Source organism: Hyperolius riggenbachi, chromosome 7, assembly GCF_040937935.1.
Source record: "Hyperolius riggenbachi isolate aHypRig1 chromosome 7, aHypRig1.pri, whole genome shotgun sequence".
Taxonomy (NCBI): domain Eukaryota; kingdom Metazoa; phylum Chordata; class Amphibia; order Anura; family Hyperoliidae; genus Hyperolius; species Hyperolius riggenbachi.
Genome location: NC_090652.1, coordinates 274,036,331 through 274,058,648, shown reverse-complemented (window position 1 = coordinate 274,058,648; position 22,318 = coordinate 274,036,331). Strand labels below are relative to the sequence as shown.

At 44.2% G+C, this 22,318-nt stretch overlaps 1 protein-coding gene across 2 annotated transcripts in view; it reads left to right on the top strand.

The window, feature by feature from the left end:
- The window catches only part of KCNJ3 (potassium inwardly rectifying channel subfamily J member 3), a 324,979-nt gene that overhangs the window by 96,039 nt on the left and 206,622 nt on the right, over positions 1 to 22,318 (top strand). The window contains exon 3 of one of the 2 annotated variants that reach the window (XM_068245764.1): positions 2,793 to 2,870. The exons of the other annotated variant lie outside the window; for it this stretch is intronic. Coding sequence (XP_068101865.1) covers positions 2,793 to 2,806 — 14 coding nt within the window. The 3' untranslated portion in view covers positions 2,807 to 2,870. Of the gene's footprint in view, positions 1 to 2,792; positions 2,871 to 22,318 lie in introns of those variants that run through there. 2 annotated transcript variants of the gene reach the window in all.

Here is a 22,318-nt window from a genome sequence, read left to right as displayed (position 1 = left end):
TATCTACAAGTGCATAATCATGAAAGCAAAAAATGGGAGCTGTGCTCCCTAGCAAGGTCAGCAAACATCCTAAGCAACCAATAGTATCTTCTCCCGCCCTTCAGTATATAAGCGTACGTTTTGACGCATACTAATGATGTGTACGCAATAGCTGTCACATTGATGGCCATTGCGTACACATCGTCCGTATGCGTCAAAAAATACGCATTAATGGGTATTACGCCACTACGCGTAACATCGTAGTGTAAGCGCCTACATTACGGTATCCTTACGCGTAACTGCATAAGTTAACGCGTAATTACAGTGATGAACCGTAGATAATTTCCTACGCCATAACCGTAATTGCGTAATGCATAATAGCGTAAAATTACGCGTAATGATCCGTAAGCGTAGATTTTTCCATTACGACCAGCACTGACTGAAACTGTAAAAAGTAACGTTTAACATTACACAAGAAAAGATCTTTTGCAACAGCAATCAGGCCTTGTTCACACTATGCGCATTGCCGTGTGCATTTCAGCAACACATATGGAGCTTGATTCACAAAAGCGTGATAACTGGTAGCGCAGCAGTTATCACGTGATCTGCCGCCCGCGAATCTTTGCCGCGTAAAGGATTACACTCGCGTGTAAACGAAGGTCTGCATGTTTCACGCGTGTGATCATGCGCAAACCTTCGTTTATCACGCAGCGTAATCCTTTACACGCGCAAACCCCCCATGGGGCTTGATTCACTAAACTGTGATAACTCATATATCACACCTTATCAAAGATATCACACCTTATGAAAAGATATCACACGTTATCAAAGTTATCACACCTTATCAAAGTTAACATGCCTTATCAGAGTAGCATAGCGAGCGCTACAAACTTATGACTGCTAATTGCCAATGGCACTCGTCCACTCGTCCGACTGAGCCCCTGAGGGTTTGCAGCGCTCGCTATGCTACGCCAATAAGGCATGTTAACTTTGATAAGGTGTGATATCTTTTCATAAGGTGTGATAACTTTGATAAGGTGTGATAACTTTGATAAGGTGTGATAACTTTGATAAGGTGTGATATATTTTCATAAGGTGTGATAACTTGATAAGGTGTGATATATTTTCATAAGGTGTGATAACTTTGATAAGGTGTGATATATTTTCATAAGGTGTGATAACTTTGATAAGGTGTATCTTTTCATAAGGTGTGATAACTTTGATAAGGTGTGATAACTTTGATAAGGTGTGATATATTTTCATAAGGTGTGATAACTTTGATAAGGTGTGATATATTTTCATAAGGTGTGATATCTTTTCATAAGGTGTGATAACTTTGATAAGGTGTGATAACTTTGATACGGTGTGATAACTTTGATAAGGTGTGATATATTTTCATAAGGTGTGATAACTTTGATAAGGTGTGATATCTTTTCATAAGGTGTGATAACTTTGATAAGGTGTGATAACTTTGATACGGTGTGATAACTTTGATAAGGTGTGATATATTTTCATAAGGTGTGATAACTTGATAAGGTGTGATATATTTTCATAAGGTGTGATAACTTTGATAAGGTGTGATATATTTTCATAAGGTGTGATAACTTTGATAAGGTGTGATATCTTTTCATAAGGTGTGATAACTTTGATAAAGTGTGATATATTTTCATAAGGTGTGATATTTGAGTTATCACGGTTTAGTGAATCAAGTCCATGGTGTGCCATATGCAAGAACATCAAAAGTGCATAGACTGTACTGTCCAAGGCCGGATTTTTGCCTCTAGCCAAGAGTTTTGTGGTTTCCCTTCCATGTGCAGCAGCGCCCCTCCCATTCCATGTGCAGCCCCCTCTTCCATGTGTGTCATCCATGTACTATAACCCCTCTCATTCATGAACAGTTCCCCTGAGCATCATTTTCCTTTTTCATCTGTTGCTCCCCATTTTCAGCCTCCTCTTTCATATGTCGCAACCCCTCTTTCATGTTTAGGTGCCCAATTGGTCTGCAGCCGCCCAAGGCCCGTGTCTTTGTGACCTTTCCAGAAACCCTGTTTAAGCACTGTTTAAACAGGCTTTTTGTGCTGTGTAGCAGGATGTGATATCGCATTGCTGCATGAATTGGGCACAATACAACACTGACCCATTCACTCTCAATGCACGGCAATGCAGATGGCGTGCGATCATGTGCGCTACGTTCCAATCGCATGCCCGTCTGCATTTGCCAGTGTGAGCATAAACTGGTGAGAAAAACAATTGTATCTATCCTCTTCTCCTACAAATGTATTTTTTTTTTTAGATATCCCACAGTTTTATTTTATATTTAAAATTAGGTTTTAAGTTTTTTACTGTTTCATTGTCTCTGCTCAATGGCACCTTAATTGATGGATACCAGAGCTTAAATCTATGAATTATTGACTGTTTAATCTCTTTCCTGCTATTTGAAGCCATTTACTTACAGGAAAGTGTTTTATGGCTGTAATTACTTATAAGTGAGGGTTATACTATAGTCTGACCCAATCTGACCCGGTCCCAATCTGGACAGAAACTGTCAGTTGCATACCTGATGTTTAACTCTTTCAGGCAGAGAAAAAAAAGGAACACAGCCTAGTTATTTGTGTGCTTGGCACTGTACATACACATGTCTATCTCATCATGTCACATGTCACCTCGGTTGTCCTATAATTTTTAAAAAATGGATTGTTCCTTTAAATTCTGTCACTGACCTGCTTCTTTGGCACTCAGTAGATCTTTCCAGCAACAGCCTGACAGTGACATGCCCTACTAATTGCCTGCAAACCTTTTTTTTTTCTTCTTAGGCAGCTTAAAGTGACTTGAACATCGCCATAAATATTTAAAGTAAGAGTGACAGGAAGCCTGTCCTGGTGACATCCACATGAATCTCATGTTCAATGCCATAATAATAATAAAAAATCCCTCCTCAAGAGACCAGAATCCATCTCCTCCATCATCAGTATGTAAGGAGGGAAATATACATTAGAGAGCGGTGATTGCTTTTTTTTATGTGCGCTCTGTTAACACACGGGCACTCAGCGATTACCACAGGTCAGGTCTGTATAACAGAGATGTACGGAGACATTTCACACGCCACTTGATGAAGTGCCGCTGAAGAATACGAAGAATGCTGTTATCACCGCCGCCGCCATCCCCCTAAACATTGCAGCTTAAAGGAGAAGAATGCAACTCATTCCACAGCAGCTAAGCAGACTGATTGCTGGGTAATTGGCAGCAAGCTACAAGAGCTCTGAAATGGCAAAGGTTAAACGGCAGCAGGTTCTGAGAGGCGCCTTTTACTAAAGGACTAACCTTACGAGTAATCAAGGTGTTTATTTAAAGGGTGAGGCTTCATCCACAGTGCTGCGTTGCGGTACGGCATTACGGACGCTTTGTAACAAGGCTTGCTGAACTGCAATGCACTAGAGGCAGGAATTTTAGGCACCTGCAGCTAACAGATGATTTGGGCGCTTAGGTGGTTATGCAAATATTGGCTGTTGGGAGCCAAAAGCAGAAATGTGTTCATCTGATAAATATTGGGCACTGGGCCTGTATAACCAATTTTTTTTCATTTTTGAAAATTAGAACATTATAGTTCTTGAAATTTGTTGTCTTTTGTATTGATGAGTTTTTTGTTTTTAAAAGTATTGTTTTGAAATGTATCGTTTCAAAAATGATAGGGTTAGGAAGGGTTTTAGGGTTAAGTGTCAGGAAAGGGGTTTTAAGGTTAGGTGTCAGGAAGGGGGGGTTCAGGGTTAGGCATCAGGAAGGGGGGTTTAAGGTTAGGTGTTGGGAAGGGGGGTTTTAGGGTTAGGTATCAGGAGGTAGGTTTTAGGGTTAGGCATCAGGAAGGGGGGTTTTAGGGTTAGGTATCAGGAGATAGGTTTTAGGGTTAGGCATCAGGAAGGGGGGTTTTAGGGTTAGGTATCAGGAGGTAGGTTTTAGGATTAGGCGTTAGGAAGGCGGGTTTTAGGGTTAGGCATCAGGAGGTGGGTTTTTTGGGTTAGGCATCAAGAAGGGAGGGTTCAGGATTAGGCATCAGGAGGTGGGTTTTAGGGTTAGGCCTTGCCTGGCACCCGTTTTTCCTTGAGCTCTTATTTCTTGCACGCAATGTACAATCTATATGATGTTCATTCATAGTGTGGTAGGTGTGTTGCGGTATAATGGCTAGAGTTGGGCCGAACGGTTCGCCTGCGAACGGTTCCATGCGAACTTCCGTGGTTCGCGTTCGCGTCCCGCAGGCGAACCTTTGCGGAAGTTCGGTTCGCCCCATAATGCACCATGGAGGGTCAACTTTGACCCTCTACATCACAGTCAGCAGGCACAGTGTAGCCAATTAGGCTACACTAGCCCCTGGAGCCACTCCCCCCTACTATAAGGCAGGCAGCGGCGACCATTACGGTCACTCGTGTGCCACTGCCTGCCTGCATTAGTGAGAGTAGGGCGAGCTGCTGCACACTCTCTCTCATAGGGAAAGATTAGTTAGGCTTAGCTTGTTCCTGGCTGCATACCTGTTCTGTGAACCCACCACTGCATACCTGTTCTGTGAACCCACCACTGCATACCTGTTCTGTGAACCCACCACTGCATACCTGTACTGTGAACCCACCACTGCATACCTGTTCTGTGAACCTACCACTGCATACCTGTTCTGTGAACCCACCACTGCATACCTGTACTGTGAACCCACCAATGCATACCTGTTCAGTGAACCCGCCACTGCATACCTGTTCTGTTCAGTGAACCCGCCACTGTATACCTGTTCTGTTCAGTGAACCCGCCACTGCATATCTGTTCTGTTCAGTGAATCCGCCACTGCATACCTGTTCTGTTCAGTGAACAGTTTGGTGTGTCAGTGTGAAGCAGTACCTTAATTACACTACCTGATTGATGTATACACATGCAAGATGTTTTAAAGCACTTTAGGCCTGTCATTTAGCATGCAATGTGATTTCTGCACTTAAAACGCTGCTTTGCGTCAAATCCAGATTTTTCCCCGGGACTTTTGGCATGTATCCCACTCCGCCATGCCCCCCTCCAGGTGTTAGACACCTTGAAACATCTTTTCCATCACTTTTGTGGCCAGCATAATTATTTTTTTTTTCAAAGTTCGCATCCCCATTGAAGTCTATTGCGGTTCGCGAACTTTAACGCGAACCGAACCTTCCGCGGAAGTTCGCGAACCCGGTTCGCGAACCTAAAATCGGAGGCTCGGCCCAACTCTAATAATGGCATGCAGCATCCCAATGCGGTGCATGTAGGGCGTTACTGCAAATAACAGTAACAGTGAAGCATACTTTTAATTTGCTTTACAGTATGTGACACAACGTGCGATTAACAAAGTCTTGTGCTTCATACTTTCAGATCCTCGTTTTAAACTCCCTTTAACGAACCATCGGTAGAGCATTGTTATGCGTTGTTGACTTCAAACAGGTCATGGCGTCATCAGACGTTGATTGTTCACTGGTTTTTTTTTTTAATGACAGTTATAGAGCGTTTGTCTAGGTAGCTTTAGTCCCAGACAGGGGCGTAACTAGAGGGGAGCAGCCCCTGCGATCACAGAGGGGCTCAGAGCTGTGGAGGCCCCAACTACTAGTCTTCCCTTTTTCCAATACAGGGGACTATATTTCAGATCAAGTATTGTTGTGGCTACACTTGTTATGGGTATAAAGATTAGGATGACCACTCTTGTTTTTAGGACCGTTGTGAGATCGTCCCCAAGGCCATGAAGGGCACCAAAGGGGGAGGCAAGGGAAGGGGTGTGACCATTCAGAGGGCCTCATCAAAGTTTCGCTGGAGGGCCCAATGAATTGTAGTTAAGCCAGTGGTCCCAGATACTACGCCTTCAGAGGTCTTCTGTAGTCCATGACTTGATGGGTCAAAGCTGTTTTGACAGCACAAGGTAGTCCTAGTCATTAGTCAATATTAGGGAATGTGTTTTTAATGTTTTGGCTGATTAGTGTATAAATCCACGTATCCCTCACAGTCTATTATTACTTTCCATTGTTTATAGATCAACATCACAGGGTTATAAGACAAGAAAGGTCCGCCTGGACCTGATTGTGCCAATATGACTATGAACTATCAACGAGGCTCTCATGTTTCTCTAGATCCAGTTTAACATGCAGGACCCATTGTTTTATGAGGTTTAGTATTCTGTTGCTATTACAATGTGGTTCAGATGTATATTGAATCATTCTGCTCTTGCGTTCTCAGAAGCGATTATGATCTTGATTGCTTATGAAAAGATTGACTCAGTTTTGCTAGGAAACAGAGAAAGGATTCCTTCTGTTCATTCTTTAAAAGAGATAATTAGGTGCTCGTTGACTAATATTATGTATTAAAAAGTGCAGCTTGGAGTCAACATCAATATCACATAAAAACAATCATCTTTCTTTGATGGGTTGTATAAATACGTGCAACTTTCCGCGGCAATCTCCGCCCAATCATTTATCAAGAGCTGTTCAGGCACAGTTACATGGTGAAGCATTATTCAGATACGAGAGTAAATATATTCCGTTTATAGCAACTGTCACCAATGGACTTTTTTTTTTTTTACAACCTATACCTGATAGCAGGGATTAGATGGTTAGCTCCTTGGCGAGCGGCACATTGGGTGAGTGTCTGAGTGATAGGTGGCTCAGAGATCACTGTAAGTACCTGTTCTCTGCCCGATCAGCCTTCGAGTGCCAGATCCGGTTGTTGGTAGCCGCCCACCGATATGTGCAAACTCTGTGTAGCAGGACGAGTGTTACACAGGTTAACTGCTGCTGCAAGCCTGCTACCTACAGCCCGCATCTTGCTTTCCTGGTTCTCCAGGCCATGGCCTTTGTGGCCTTGTCTGATCTCTGGCCATGCCGCTATAGCACTAATGCCATAGTCCGCTCCCTGCACACGGGTAATTTGGGGATCCGGTGATCGACAGCCCCCGTCAGTCGGCTCACCCTGGACATGAAATTGGGGTTGCTACATATGAAAAAAAAGCTGCAAATGGGAAACAACATATGAAAAGTGAAGCTGGTGTTCAAGAAAGAGTGGAGCTGCCATATATGGATGTGATGCATGGAAAAGGGGGCTGCACATGGAGTAAGAGGGGCATTGTTCCACTTGGAAGGGAAGCTCCAACATACTTGGCTTAGGGGCGGGAAAAGTATAAATCCGGCCTTGAGACTATGACTATAGTGTAAATGTTTTAAAATGGGTGTAAATACCTTCATTTTTCAGTAGACACCAGCTACATGAACTGTGTTCCCGAATCCCCACAGGGCCGGTTCTAGATACAAGGGGGCCCCAGAGCAAGAGTAACTAGGGGACCCCTCCGACACCCACCCCTGGCAATAAATGCCCCCCCCCCCCGGGCCCTGAAACAAGTCAGGAGGAGACCTAAAGGGCCCAGTAGTGCTTAGCGTCTTTGGAGCAAATGCCCAGGTTACCCCTAATTGACCCCCCCACCCAGTGTGATAGCCATACATGCTCCTAACAACCCCCCTCCTCCAAGTACAATACCCATTTATACCCCTATTGTCCCCCCTCCCCCCAATATGATAGCTATATGTGCCCCTAATGTCCCCCTTACCTGACTATGATTGCTATATAGGCCCCTTATGTCCCCCCTCCCCGACTATGATTGCTATATGGGCTGCTTATGTCCCCCCTCCCCCCATTATAATAGCCAGCCATATGTGCCACTAATGTCTCCCTCTCCTCCCAGTATAATAGTTAGATGTGCCCCTAACAACCCCCCCTCCCCCCTCCATGTGGGCGCTGCCCCCTCTCCCATCCACATAGTTATGGAGCTGATTGGAAATATGCAGCAGCAGCACACACTGACCTGCTAAAGTTCCAAGCCATGCAGGTCTGTTGGTTTCCTCTGTAGTGCCGCTTTTCTCCACTTCCTGTTTCTTACAACGGGCACTAGAGCCCAAACGCAGAAGCAGGAAGTGGAGAACAGCGGCACTACAGAGGAGACCAATGGACCTGCATGGCTTGGAACTCGTAGCAAGTGCTGCTGCTGCTGCATGTCTCCTATCAGCTCCATAACCCTGTAGGTGGGAGAGGGGACAGCGTGCACACAAGTGGAGCTGGAGGGGCCTTGGAGACAATGACTGGTCATGGAGAATAGGCAGCCAGCTGGGATAAAGACAGGGAGCATGGATGGAGTAGTGTGTCGGGATAGGTGAGTTGCTATTCTGACAAATCGGTGCAGGGGCCCAAGGTAGCACAAGTCAGGGAGAGACCTGGGGGGGCCCTAGAGTGCACAGAGGCCCTGGGCCAGCTGCCTCCTTTGCCTCTATGGCAGCACCGGCCCTGCATAGAAGGTGCGATTCTTTACTGCACAGCTTTCCATTTACATCCTGCTCTAATGACCATCTGCTACCAAATAGGGAATGATGTAAAATCTCAATAGAAAGAGCTTACAGAGCAGAATAAACACCTAAGAGATACTTTTCCTACTTTACTAAAAATATGGATTTAAACCCCAGACACACAATTGTTTTTTTTAATTTTGTATAGACACTGAAGTTAGGCTTTGGTCACATCTGAAAATGCAATCGCTGAGGCTAGCGTTTGGCGATTTTGTGAGTGATTTTTTTATTCCCCCTCCTGGCGCTTACCTGCGCACTACGATTTTTTTGTAAAGCACTTTTGCAGAGCGATTCTGTTTTTCACTTCCTGACGTTAGTCAGGAAGTGAACTCTTTCACCCGGCAATGAATAAATACAATGCATTTATTCATGAAAGTGCGAACGCAATCGCCGCACAAATCAATTTTGTGAGCCTTTTGTATTTTTCCTATACCTTTCATTGTAGCAAAATCGCCCTAAAAACGGTACAGGCAGCGCTTTGCTGAGCGGAAAGCAGATGAAATGCGTTGATATGAACTCTCATAAGGATTCATTGCTCAAGCGTTTTTAGGGCGATTTTAAAAAAATAGGCAAAAACGCCCTGTGTGTGAACAAGCCCTTACAGGGAATTGTGCTTAAAGTGTTGTTTTTTTAAATTAATTAATGGAGAGGGGGCTCTTCATCCAACATTTTTCTGGGAAGGCCTACTTAGACTGCTATGAAGTTCATGAAAATTTGCCTCCACCCATGACCACACCCAGATTCCGGTGCATGGCCGTGCCCATTTTTTGACCCCAAAGGTGCCCCAGATCTTTTAGGATCCCAGCAACACCCTTGGGGTGCAGTAAGTGACAGTCATTGACATGCACAGTACAGCCACGCCCATGCATGAAGGTGCGCACAGCTGGGAACAAGACTTGAGTCTCGGCAAACGGTGGTGGGATCAAGGAGGACATGGAAAAGCTCAAGAGCATCCAGGTACTTCTCTCAGCTTAGGTAAGTATCTGTTATACCCCCCCCCCCCCAAAAAAAAAAAAACAGGTTTGCTTTAAAAGTGAACCAACCACCATTTTTAGCACCCAGGCCATCTCAATAGCACATTAATATGCTTGCCAACAATGTGACTCATTAATAAAAAAAATCCCTCTTCTTTTTACACTTTGAAGTTTAACAGAGGCATTTATTACCCTACGTCCTCCTACTTCTGAGGTCTGTAGACTGCAGATGTTTCTGGCATATAAGGACTGATATAATTATTTTATTGGGCAGCACGGTGGCATAGTGGTTAGTGCTCTCCCCTTGCAGCGCTGGGTCCCCGATTGGAATCCCAGCCAGGTCAACATCTGCAAGGAGTTAGTATGTTCTTCTCGGGTTTCCTCCCACATCCCAGAATCATACAGATAAGTTAATTGGCTTTCCCCCTAAATTGGCCCTAGAATATGATACATGCATTACATGGTACTACATACATAGACATAGGACTATGGTAGGGACTAGATTGTGAGCTCCTCTGAGGGATAGTTAATGACAAGACTATATACTCTGTACAGCACTGCGTAATATGTCAGCGCTATATAAATACTTAAATAAATAAAATAAAGAAATAAATTGCACACATTAGCAGAGAGCAAACAGGCTCTCTGCTAAGCTCAGCAGGGGGTAGGACAGGACACTATGCTTCAAAGAGTTTAGAGAAGTCACAGATTATATCTTCACACCTTCCCCTGGATAAATCATGGGCAGCTAGAAGGGGAGGAAGGAACATGGCAGCTCCTATAGCTACTAGAAACCAGGAAAAAAAAGTGGTGCTTGGTTCCCTTTATGTGTAAGTTGACAAACACTTTAAATACAGTAGATGACAAAATTTCGCATCTCCCTTCTTTTCCAGGTTTTCTATGCCGTGTTTATTTCAAACAATGATCTCTAACTATCCCATTCATATTTCATAAACAAATTACTCAGAGAGTGAAAATACAAAGAGCCATTTTGCGCTCTTGCCACTCACAGGAGAGGCCAGCGCTCCCATCATCCTCTCTGCCTTTACATATCTATTTTAGAGTAGGTGTCTTTTGTGTGTGGCTCTCGGAGGCATTGTTTTTGCTACCATCCGAGTCCTGTCCCTGCTGATGGAACACTTACTGTATGAAAGGAAACATTTAGGCTGTTATTGTTTTGGGTGTGTGTTGGGTCGTGCGCAAAAAAAGGTCTTTTGTTAATTTCCATCTCGTTGGAGTACGTGATATTTTCATAGCACAGAACACATGCAGGCTCTCCATTGTAGTGGAAACAATAGTCTGTGTAGGACGTTGTTAGGCAAACATCGCAGGGAACAATTAGTTAGCACAGGTAGGCCGCCTTATATTATAGTGCCCTTACTCCCCCTCCCCCCAGATATAAATTAAAGGACCCAGATGTCGGTTTGCACAATACATTTTTTTTAGTGGTAACATCTGCCTCTTTGGCAGACTAATTAGGTAATTTGCTTGGCATCAATAGAGCTATCATACCTTTGGGTTTATATAAAAAAAGTCATCTGCAGATGGTTTCTCCCCTCTTCAACTGGACGGAACACATTGTTCTTTGATGAGTGTGCGTCTATTTTTATTTTAAGGTTTAACTTCAGGCTACTCTGCTATCTGTTAATCTAGTTGTGCATCCATTAAAATAAATAAATAAATAAAACATAATTAAATTGCACCTAGTGTACAACATGTACTTTAATCTGTATTTAGATTATAATCATGTGTTTTACTGTAGCAGCAGGACACTGGGAAAGGTTGATAAAAAGATATAGCGTAGGCTATATTCTCAAATAGATAGGAGTTAGGACAATTATCGCTATAATATTTTACTGAAACATGTGCAACATGTTTCGCGACACTTCCCTGCTTCCTCAGGGGCACTAGTGGCATTTTCTTCACTACAGTTACACTTTAAATCACTATGCGCCTGATACAAGAAGCAGCGATGGCATAAGGCAGTAATGCACCGTATGCTAATAGGATTACACACCCTTCTGTTAGTAGCGGCGACCAGGGGCACAACTGCCATGTATTGGCCCCCATGCCAAAAAAAGATTGCATGGGGACCCCTAGGTCCATAGCCCCTCCCAAGAGACCAGAAAGGCAGCCGGTAAACTAACATCCCCACCACTCCCTCCCACCATGCAGAGTAGCGCAAAGAGCTTTATACTAACCTGCTTCCAGCGCCGCAGATATCTACGCCTCGCAGCATCAGCACTCTCTGCTGGAACAGGTAGCAAGTGTAATATTACCTGCTTCCAGTGCTGTGGGTCTCCTCCATGCATCACGGCACACTATCTCTGCTGCCATTCACCGGTGTGGGACTCATGTGATCGCTGCTGCTGCTGTGATGCACGGAGATCCACGGTGCTGCAAGCAGATAAATATAACACTCCCTATACTACTCTCAGGGCCGCCTTCAGGGCATCACAGGTGGGACTGCAGTATGGGGCCGAGTGAGTCTGGGGCCCGGCGAACAATGCCCCACACATTGGCCCCAGCTGCAAGTCTATCACAGAATGTAAAGACTGTCAGTGAGTTTGGCTGTGTTCACTTCGGCCGGCTGATTTTGCATTGCAATTTTTTTTTATTTTGTTATGCTTGTGCTTTGCCATTCTCCTTTCAGCGAGTGAGAATCGCAATCGCTGAAAAAATGCTGAATGCAGCATGTTTGCACTTTTTGCGATGCAAAACCACAGCAGTGTGAGTATGCCCATAGGATTACATACTGTATGTCACAGCGCTTTGCTAGTTGCTGGCGACCACCTTAAAGGATACCCGAAGTGACATGTGACATGATGAGATAGACATGTGTATGTACAGTGCCTAGCACACAAATAACTATGCTGTGTTCCTTTTTTCTCTCTCTGTCTGAAAGAGTTAAATATCAGGTATGTAAGTGGCTGACTCAGTCCTGACTCAGACAGGAAGTGACTACAGTGTGACCCTTACTGATAAGAAATTCCAACAATAAAACATTTTCCTAGCAGAAAATGGCTTCTGAGAGCAGAAAAGAGATACAAAGGGAAATTACTTATCATTGAGGGTCACACTGTAGTCACTTCCTATCTGAGTCAGGACTGAGTCAGCCACTTACATACCTGATATTTAACTCTTTCAGACAGAGAAAGAACAAAAAAGGAACACAGCATAGTTATTTGTGTGCTAGGCACTGTACATACAAATGTCTATCTCATCATGTCACATGTCACTTCGGGTATCCTTTAAATATAGGGAGGGGATTGAGGGAGTCCAAGTAGGTTTTCCCAGTCTGTAGCCCAGAAATTACTGATGACAGCCCTGACTACTCTGCATGCGGATGGGAGGAGGAGGGACCCCCAGCCCCCCCCCCCTGCAATCGCGGGTGTCGCCCGCTGCTATTGTTACACCGTGCCAGTAACATTGCCCTGCATGGCTTGCACATGGCAATTTTACCACTACTTCGCACATCAGGCCCTATAAGTAATAGGTATGCACTCAATCCTTTCTGCCCGCTACATCGCACAGCCTTATAATAAAAGAAACAGCATCCACTGCCGCCAGAAAAAAAATCCATCTAAAAAGATTACAATGCACAGGTCTTCCTCTGCTAATACATAAACCTGTAAGACACATTCTTCCTAAGCACCAGCACACAGAACTGCGATCGCTCCTGTGCTGCCTGCAAAAGAACGCAGCACAGCCGCTCATTTTAAGCCCCACAATTAACGCTCATGTTGGAGAGCGCTGTACATTCTTTAAATTAGTCATTGCATTGAAGATTAAAAGACCTGCTGCTTGAAAACCCAGGATGAAGAAATGAGGTATGAATAAATAAAGATAGGGTTATCCTTCGGGGAGCTTACATTTTCTCCTTCAGCTCTCCGGTGCTATGATATAAAAAATCGCAGTGCTTTGGGGAAGCGCGATTTGTAATGATGTTATTGGAAAGCCGGGGAAGACGGATTGGCTGGAATCCTGCCCTTCACGTTTGTAATGATTTATTGGATTCTTTGCAAGTTTAATTTACTGGGAGTTATTTCAGAGTTAACATTTGCTAAGCCTTCCGCAAATACTTTTTAGCCAACTTTGCTCCTTTGTTTACGGTTTTTACTACTGAAGAAAATCAAACAGAGCATTAAGGCAAGGCTGTCCCAATCAATAGGCTGGGTGTAAGACTAAAGGGGCCCATACACTGGTCGATTTTAGCCATCGATCGGCCGCAAATCGATGCACAATCAATCAGCTGATCAATTTGTGGCCAATTTCAAACGATTTGATCTTTCTGACAGGATGGAAAACCTAGGTCTAACTGCTGCTGGCAGCAGATTCATGACCCATAGAGTTGTATTGGAGCTAATGGTGCAATAATGCAATTAGAGCCATTTTCAATAGATTTCCAATAGATTTAATTCTGAGCTTTATTGGAAATCTGTTCCTAGTGTGTGGCACACATTAGATAGATTCCTGTCAGATTCGACCTGACAGGCATCTGACAGATTTCTATCTTATGGTTGAATCTGCTGCAAATCTATCAGTTTATGGCCACCTTAAAGTTGCCCATACATCTGTCAACTTGTCCGCTGATCAACCTTCCGATTAGATTATTATTGTATAATTATTATGAAATCTAATGAAAATCAGTGCTGCCAAGTAGTGGTGCTCGTCACGACCTCGTGATCACTAGTAGTTTTAGCCGATCACGAATGCACTCTTGATTGCACTTGTTACCCGACTCGTGATGATCACTAGTCCGTATTGGTGATTAAAAACCCACCGACTTTAGCAGTTAATAGCAAAGCCCCCTTACATGTTAGAAACACCAAATTTGCCAGATATGTTTAAGGAGTTCTGTGTAGCGTAAAAAGTAAAACAAGCTGACACTTATCAGCCCCCTGCAGCGGTAATGTCCCGCGCCGTCCTCTCCTGATGCGCCGTTCCCCGCCGCCAGTCCCCGTGTAATCACGCGAGTGATTACACTGCGGCTGCGCGGCTGAGCTCTCGCTTCCGCATGCGTCATCAGAGCTTACTGCGCAGGCGCAGTACAAGAAAACCCTTTACTGCGCCTGCGCAGTAAGCTCCCGATGACGCGAACGGGAGCGCACATTATTCGTCTGTCATCAGACGAATAGTGCGCGGTTTCGGCGGCGGGGAACGGCGCATCGAGAGAGGACGGCGCGGGACATTACCCGTGCAGGGGGCTGATAGAAGCCCCAGGTAAGTGTCAGCTTGTTTTACTTTTTAAGCTACACAGAACCCCTTTAAGAAGAACAGTGGGAACAAGAGGAGAAAAAGTATACATAAAGTATAAATACATTAACTGTATTTACGGCTTTTAAATGTATACTTTTTTCCTTTGAAACTTTAAAATCGATTTTCTCAAGAAACTATAAGGTCTGTTTGAAAAAAAATGTTCCTCTTGTTTCCACTGTTCTTCTTAACATATCTGGCAAATTTGGTGTTTCTAGCATGTAAGGGGGCCTTGCTATTACCGTAACTGCTAAAGTCACAAATACTGTTTTCCTTTGAAACTTTAACCACTTGCCGACCGCACACTCATACCGTGCGGCGGCAAAGTGGTAGCTGGAGGACCAGTGACGCAGCTCTGCGTCGCCAGGTGCCTCCCTAATTAATCAGGAAAGGCCGCTCGCCCGAGCGGCTGTTTCCTGTTAGATCACGGAGCGGGTCTCCGTGAATAGCCTGCGAGCCGCTGATCGCGGCTCGCAGACTAAATGTAAACGCAGGAGACATTTGTCTCCTTTGTTTACATTGTATGGCGCTGCTGCGCAGCAGCGCCGTAAGGCAGATCGGCGATCCTGGGCCAATCAGCGGCCGGGGATCGCCGCCATGTGACAGCAGACATCCTGTCACAGGCTGCACAGGTCGGATAGCGTCCTGTGCAGCCCCGATCACCGGGGGGACAGGTAGGAGAGGGAGGGGGGGAATGTCGCCGCGGAGGGGGGCTTTGAGGTGCCCCCCCCCCGCAACATGCAGGAGCGATCAGACCCCCCCTGCACATCATCCCCATAGCGGGGAAAAAAGGGGGGCGATCTGATCGCTCTGCATGCCAGCTGATCTGTGCTGGGGGCTGCAGAGCCCACCCAGCACAGATCACAAAAATCAGCGCTGGTCCTTAAGGGGTGGTAAAGGGTGGGTCCTCAAGTGGTTAAAGCGGTTTAAAACCCTGACATAATATTCAATAAAAAACATGTTTTCCTACTTTTTATAGGCCGTACGACTATCCTATTTGCATTCATATTATTATTTATTTAGATATTATAGGTTCCCAAAAGTACAGTTTTTTGCTTTGTGAGCTGACTTTGCATTTTACTAATTACTGTTTTTATTCATTATGTAGTGAAAGCAGACATGCTATGACTCTCTGTCTGTGTGGAGCTGCTTCTACACAGTCAGAGAATGTGTCACATTCCTCACTTGATACATTTAAGTAAACACAAGATAACATTATCTAAAGTTCCGATGTGTCCACATTTCACTACAGCGAACTTTCAAGCTCTGTGTGTAACCCTTTGAATGCTGGTCTAGTAAAAAAAAAAATGCTGGTTGCATTTAATATGCTGTAAATAATGTTTTAGAGCAAAGATGAAATGCTGGGTTGTATTCCGCTTCAAAATTGATTTTCTCAAAAACTATCAAGTCTTTTCGAAAAATAAAAATTTCCTCTTGTTCTCACTGTTCTTCTTAACATATCGGTCAAATTTGGTGTTTCTAGCATGTAAGGGGGCTGCTATTAATCGTTAACCAGGATCACAGGTTTTTTCCCTTAAAAACCAAAACAATTTTCACATTTCAGCGTTCCGCCCATTCATTCAGCGATAACTTTATTGTTCCTTATCACACTGAAATTTTATTTTATATGCATTGTAAAAAGAATAATAAGGGGAAAAAAAGAAATAAAATGATTATTTCTCAGCTTTTAGCCATTATAGTTTAAAATAAAATGTGCTTCGGTACATAAAACCCACACGTTTTATTTGCCCATTTGTCCCGGTTATTACAACGTTTTACTTGTGTCCCTAGTAAAATGTATGATGATAATATTTTTTCTGGAAATAAAGGAGAATTTTTCAGTTTAGGGATTCTCATTACTATTTCACTTATTACAAGACTTTTTTTTGCAAAATTAACAGTAATATAGTCTCATGGCCGTCTCCTGTAGCGTGGATCGAGGGCGTGGCCCTAGAGCTGCGCAGCCACACTCGCGTCTGTGCGGACTGCGCAACCGTGGCCTCCTCCGTCGGCCATTTTTGAGGAGGCACGAGAGCCCAACCCGGGCTGTGGGGTCAGAATCCGGCCGGGGGGAGATTAAGCAGCGGGGACCCGGCTGAACTGCATGGAGAGCGCAGATCATGCCTTCAAAATTCATACAGGTACAGACCTTTTTTTTATTATTTGGGCTCGTAAGTCCTTTAACCTCCTCAGCGGTATGGACGAATATATCCGTCCATCACCGCCGGAGGTCGCCGCTCAGGCCCTGCTGGGTCGATTTTTACAAAATAAAAAGCAGCACACGCAGCCGGCACTTTGCCAGCCGCGTGTGCTGCCTGATCGCCGCCGCTCTGCGGCGATCCACCGCGAGCAGCGGCGAAAGAGGGTCCCCCCAGCCGCCCGAGCCCTGCGCAGCCGAAGCAAAAGTTCCGGCCAGCGATAAGGGCTGGATCGGAGGCGGCTGACGTCAGGACGTCGGCTGACGTCCATGACGTCACTCCGCTTGTCGCTATGGCGACGATGTAAGCAAAACAAGGAAGGCTGCTCATTGCGGCCTTCCTTGTTTATTCTGGGCACCGGAGGAGATCGGAAGAACGCCTCCAGAGCGCCCTCTAGTGGGCTTTCATGCAGCCAACTTTCAGTTGGCTGCATGAAACAGTTTTTTTTTTATTTAAAAAAAACCCTCCCACAGCCTCCCTGGCGATCTTAATAGAACGCCAGGGAGGTTAAAGGCATACCCATGAGAGGTGCTCGGAGTCCCCTTAGGCTGCTTTCACAGTTGGACGTTACAGGCGCACGTTAGAGCAGCCTGTAACGCAGCCCAACTCACAGCACTGAAAAATCAATGGGCTGTTCACAGTGCCCACGTTGCGTTGGAGTATACTCGTATTCGGCTGCGTTAGACTGTGTGCACATGCGCAGTAATGTCTATTGTAAGTAGGCACATGGCTAATTATTATTCACTGCACTGTGCTGACGTCACTAGTGGGACCACGTGATGCGGAGTGTTCCGATTACGTGGTCTCCACAGTCTAACGGCGCTTTAGCGTCCACCATTAGCACCACCATGCGTTGCGTTAGGGTAACGTTATGCAACCTTAACGTCCCCTCTATTACAGTAAGAGTTAAGAAACTTCAGTTCTTATCTATGCAAAAGAGCCCCTCTGAGCTCTCCGACTAAGTATGGTTGGCCACAGTGCAGTTTTCTGAAGCACTTAACTCAACCTGTCTCTCAGGGCCCGTTTCCACTAGCGCGGAAACTGGGCTGAATTTGCAGAGTTTCCCCACAGGCAAATCGCGCAGGGAAACTCTGCCATAGGAAATAATGGTACGAAATCGCTTGCCCTAGCAATTCGGCCAACATTGCCATCCATTTCCGTGTGGGAGGCAGCAAATTCCATAGCCGTGCATGGTACGTCTTCTTAGATTCCGTTGTATCGGTAGACCAGGAAGTGCCGCCGTTCTTGGAGGCTAGTGGAAACATTGCCTCACTGTTTCTTGTTTGTGTAAGGTTTTACTGCAGGAAAGTGCAAATGGTCATTAGTTCTGCTCTGTTTCATAGTTTAAAATACAGAGCGTAGTTTGTAAACTACAATAATTAGAGAATGATGCAATGTTATAAAAATAAAGGTATATAATTGAAAATAAAAATAAGATACTTTTTTCTTTGCTCCTAATGTTCTAACAATCATCCGTACTACATGTACAATTCATTATATCATACGTTTTTTTTGATTTTTTTTTTACTTTAGTGTCACTTTAAGCTATAAAACAGAGTGTGGTTTTAAAGCTGCAACTGTGACAGTATGATACGATGTTATTAAAAGGTTTATAACTGAAAATAAAAATATGAGACTCGTTTCTTTGCTGCTAATGTTCTATGCCTTATCTATACTACACATACAATTCATTATATCATAAGGTTTCTTTCCGCCGCAGGTTTGCTTTAAGTACATTGTATCTGAAATAAGATCTGCCTACAGTTCTGGAACAGCCCAGCAGGTTAAGTCGGGATTCTATAGCTGTCATTTTCCAGTTCTAGCTTGGAGACTGGTTGGTAGCTGAAGTCAGCACAGAGGAAGCCCGGTGTTCACAGCGACACTAGGAAGCTGTGCAGTCACAGCAGCCATCCAGCTCCCCTATCTGCTTGTTCCATACAGGCCTGCGGTATAGTATATTATCATGGCTTTCCGCAGGGTAATTACTGACCTTTCTCCTGAAATACTTGCTGGAGATGAAGTGGGCAGCCCAGGGCCACGGTTTCAGTACAGAAGGAAGGGATAGTTAGAATGGAGGAGAAATACTTGTTATTATCACTTCCCTGTATAGTGTGCTATTCTCCATGGCAAGGCGCAATATGCTGGGAACGGAATGTTAACAATTTCTTTTTTTACCATTTTACGGTAGCCATGGCTAAATTACTGATATGCTCAGAGCACTTGGAGAGCTTCATCGGCAGCATGTACAATCTATAAACTGTGCCGTACCAGCCTAATGATGGGAATATAATCCGTAGAGGGAATGTACCGGTGTTTTTTAAGCTTTTGTTTTTTTGACATTTTTTTTAAGGATAAAGTTAAATTCTACCTTTGCTGAGAAATAATTATTTATAGGATAAATACTTTGTATTGTATATAGTTGTATATAGCTGTAGAGTTGTATATAATTCACAAACGTTATCTTGTGAATTTACCTTACTTTGTATGTTTATTAGTAGCAGTAGTGTTGTAATCGTCAGTAAAAAACAAGAAGTTTTGAATCTGGATGATTCCATTTATTGGCTAACTAAATAAAAAGTCAGCTTTCGGGTAAATGGCTTTCATCGGACTTAGTTCCTGCATACTGACAATGGGCCTGATTCACAAAGCGGTGATAACAGTTAGCACGCTAGTGAAAAGCCCTTTATCATGCCTAAACTCTGTTTAGGCATGATATTTAGGCAAGATAAGTTTAGGTGTGATAAGTTTTTAGGCGTGATAAGTTTAAGCACCAACTTGGTTAGCACCGCAGTGCACAGCTGATCAAAAGTTTTGCGCTAGCAAAGTCTGGTGCACTTTGCATAGAGTTTAATGGCGCTGCTTTGCGTGCGGGACTTTGCGCGCGATCTAAACTTATCTAAACTTATCATGCCTAAACTTATCATGCCTAAACTTATCATGCCCAAACTGAGTTTAGGCATGATAAAAATGGTTATCACGCAAAGGGCTCGATTCACAAAGCGGTGCTAACCCAGTTAGCATGCCTAAAAGACTTTAGGCATGATAACCATTGCACCATGCTGGTGAAAAGCCAGTTTAGGTGTGATAAGTTTAGGCATGCTAAGTTTAGGTGTGATAAGTTTAGGCATGCTAAGTTTAGATAAGTTTAGATCGCTTGCAAAGTCCCGCACGCAAAGCAGCGCCATTAAACTTTATACAAAGTGCACCAGTCTTTGCTAGCGTAAAACTTTTGATCAGCTGTGCACTGCGGTGCTAACGCAGTTGGCGCTTAAACTTAGCATGCCTAAACTTATCACACCTAAACTTAACATGCCTAAACTTATCACACCTAAACTTATCACACCTAAACTTATCATGCCTAAACTGAGTTTAGGCATGATAAAGGGCTTTTCACCAGCGTGCTAACTGTTAGCACCGCTTTGTGAATCAAGCCCCAAGTCTTTAACTGGGTTATCACCGCTTTGTGAATCGAGCCCATTATGTTAAAAACACAGCTTAGATTCACTGGACAGAATCCAGTAGACCTTAATTAGAATCAGAATAGATTTTATTCGCCAAGTACAGGAAACTTTTTTTGGCATACAGTACAGCAGACTTGCATGGGCAGAGCATACTTAAATACTTGAGTACATATACAATGCATACATGGGTACACAGAAACACATGGGGGTGGGGGGGGGGGGGGGGGTATGTACAGCATTTTGATTAACAATTGGACATTACACATAGTTTAGGGCCAGGACAGCTTGGGGAAAGAAGTTCCTGCACCTGGAGGTCCTGGTTGGAATGGACCTGATGTTGGGACCCGATGGGAGTAGGTTTAGGTGGTGGTTGCTGGGGGGAGAGTATAGGAAGTCCAGGGGTGGGAGGGGGGGGGGGGCACGATGATCTTCTCAGTGGCTTTGATGACTCTCTGGAGCTTGAGTTTGTCCCTGGCGGTGGCACCTGCTCACCAAGATGATACCATGGTATCATCCGTGAAACTAGATCTGTGAAACATTTATTGGCTTACTTAAATAAATAAGATTGAGCTTTTGGCTATTCCAACTTCATCAGACTCAAATCCTGTATACTGACAAGCTGATGGAACAGACAGCTATATAAAATGCAACATCAAAAGGGGATACATAGATTTTTGGGGGAAACATAAATACTACCATTAAAATGCTTTAAATTGAAAAAAGTATCCAAATAAGGTCTAGAGAGGATGTAATTTGATTTATGCCAAATAGATAAGACCCTTTGTTTACTCAATCCTGACATAACTGAGACTCATACATTCCGAGATCAAGAGTATGCTACTAACAGAATGGTTGCAGTAGTCTGGGCTGAAAAAGAATGATGACATTAAAAATCATCAAGTCTCATACCAATGTAACAAATGGGTATCCTTGTTCAATATTTTATCTACAGATTTGATCAATGTATACATTTTGTCTCTGCTATTAGTCTCTCTTTCTGTGATGTAAAGCCACACTCCAGGGCAGTAACACAAAGATCATTGTCCCTGGGAACCAAAATGTGCAGGGACTGGGAGATCAGAGTTGGAATTGTTAATAGTGTACCTGTGTCAGTTCATACGTTTATTCAGAGTTTTTCCAGTTTCACCCACGTAACTTCCTTTGGGGCCTTTTGCAAACGTGATCAGATCATCAATCAACTTTTCTTTTCCAAAAGAGGTATTTACATACCTTCTCAACAAAATACCTTTAAAGCCCCCGGCAAGGAAGGAAATACTCAAAACAAATTAGATTTTACTTTTTTACATACTGGTTGTGGGGAGAAGGGGATGTAAATGTTGGGGGCCAAGCTTTGTGGGAGAGCTGTACATACATTTAAAAATAGCGGTAGTTAAAAACAAATTTCACTGGTAAAATATTGCTAATTTTAACAATATTTTACTAGGGCCTAACCTGACCGCATTCTACCTTGAACCCTCCCTTTTTGGATGCCTAACCCTAACCGATGCCCCCAATCGTTGCCTAATCCTAACCTATGTCTAACCCTAACTAATCCCCCCAGCTAATGCCTAATCCTAAGAAATCCCCACATTCCGACCGATGCCTAACCAGTGCCAAACCCTAACTGATTCCCCCCAGCTGATGCCTAACCCTAAACAATCCCCCCTCCCCCCAACATATGCCTACCCCTAACTGCCCCTCTCCCTTCCCCTGCAGAAACGGTCTCCACCATGCAATGTGCCCTAATTAACCCTGCCGCAGCAGGAAAAAAGTTATAGCCACCAATAGCCATAAGTAGCCCTCCCCCAGTTGCTGCATAGGCAGGGGCGTAACAATAGACCCTGCAAAGGATGCTGCCACAGGGGGGCCCAGAAGCCACTGGGGACCCCATCCTGAGAGACTGACAACTAAAGGCAAGGAGAGGAAAAGCTTCTTCTATTCTCTGCACAATTGTTCTATTGACTACATCTGCTCAACCACTGTTAACAAATCAAACAATCCTATTCAGTGTGCAGCAGGCTCTTCTGTACGATGCCCAGCCCCCAACCTCTCTACCCCTCCCCAAGTGCTGTGTA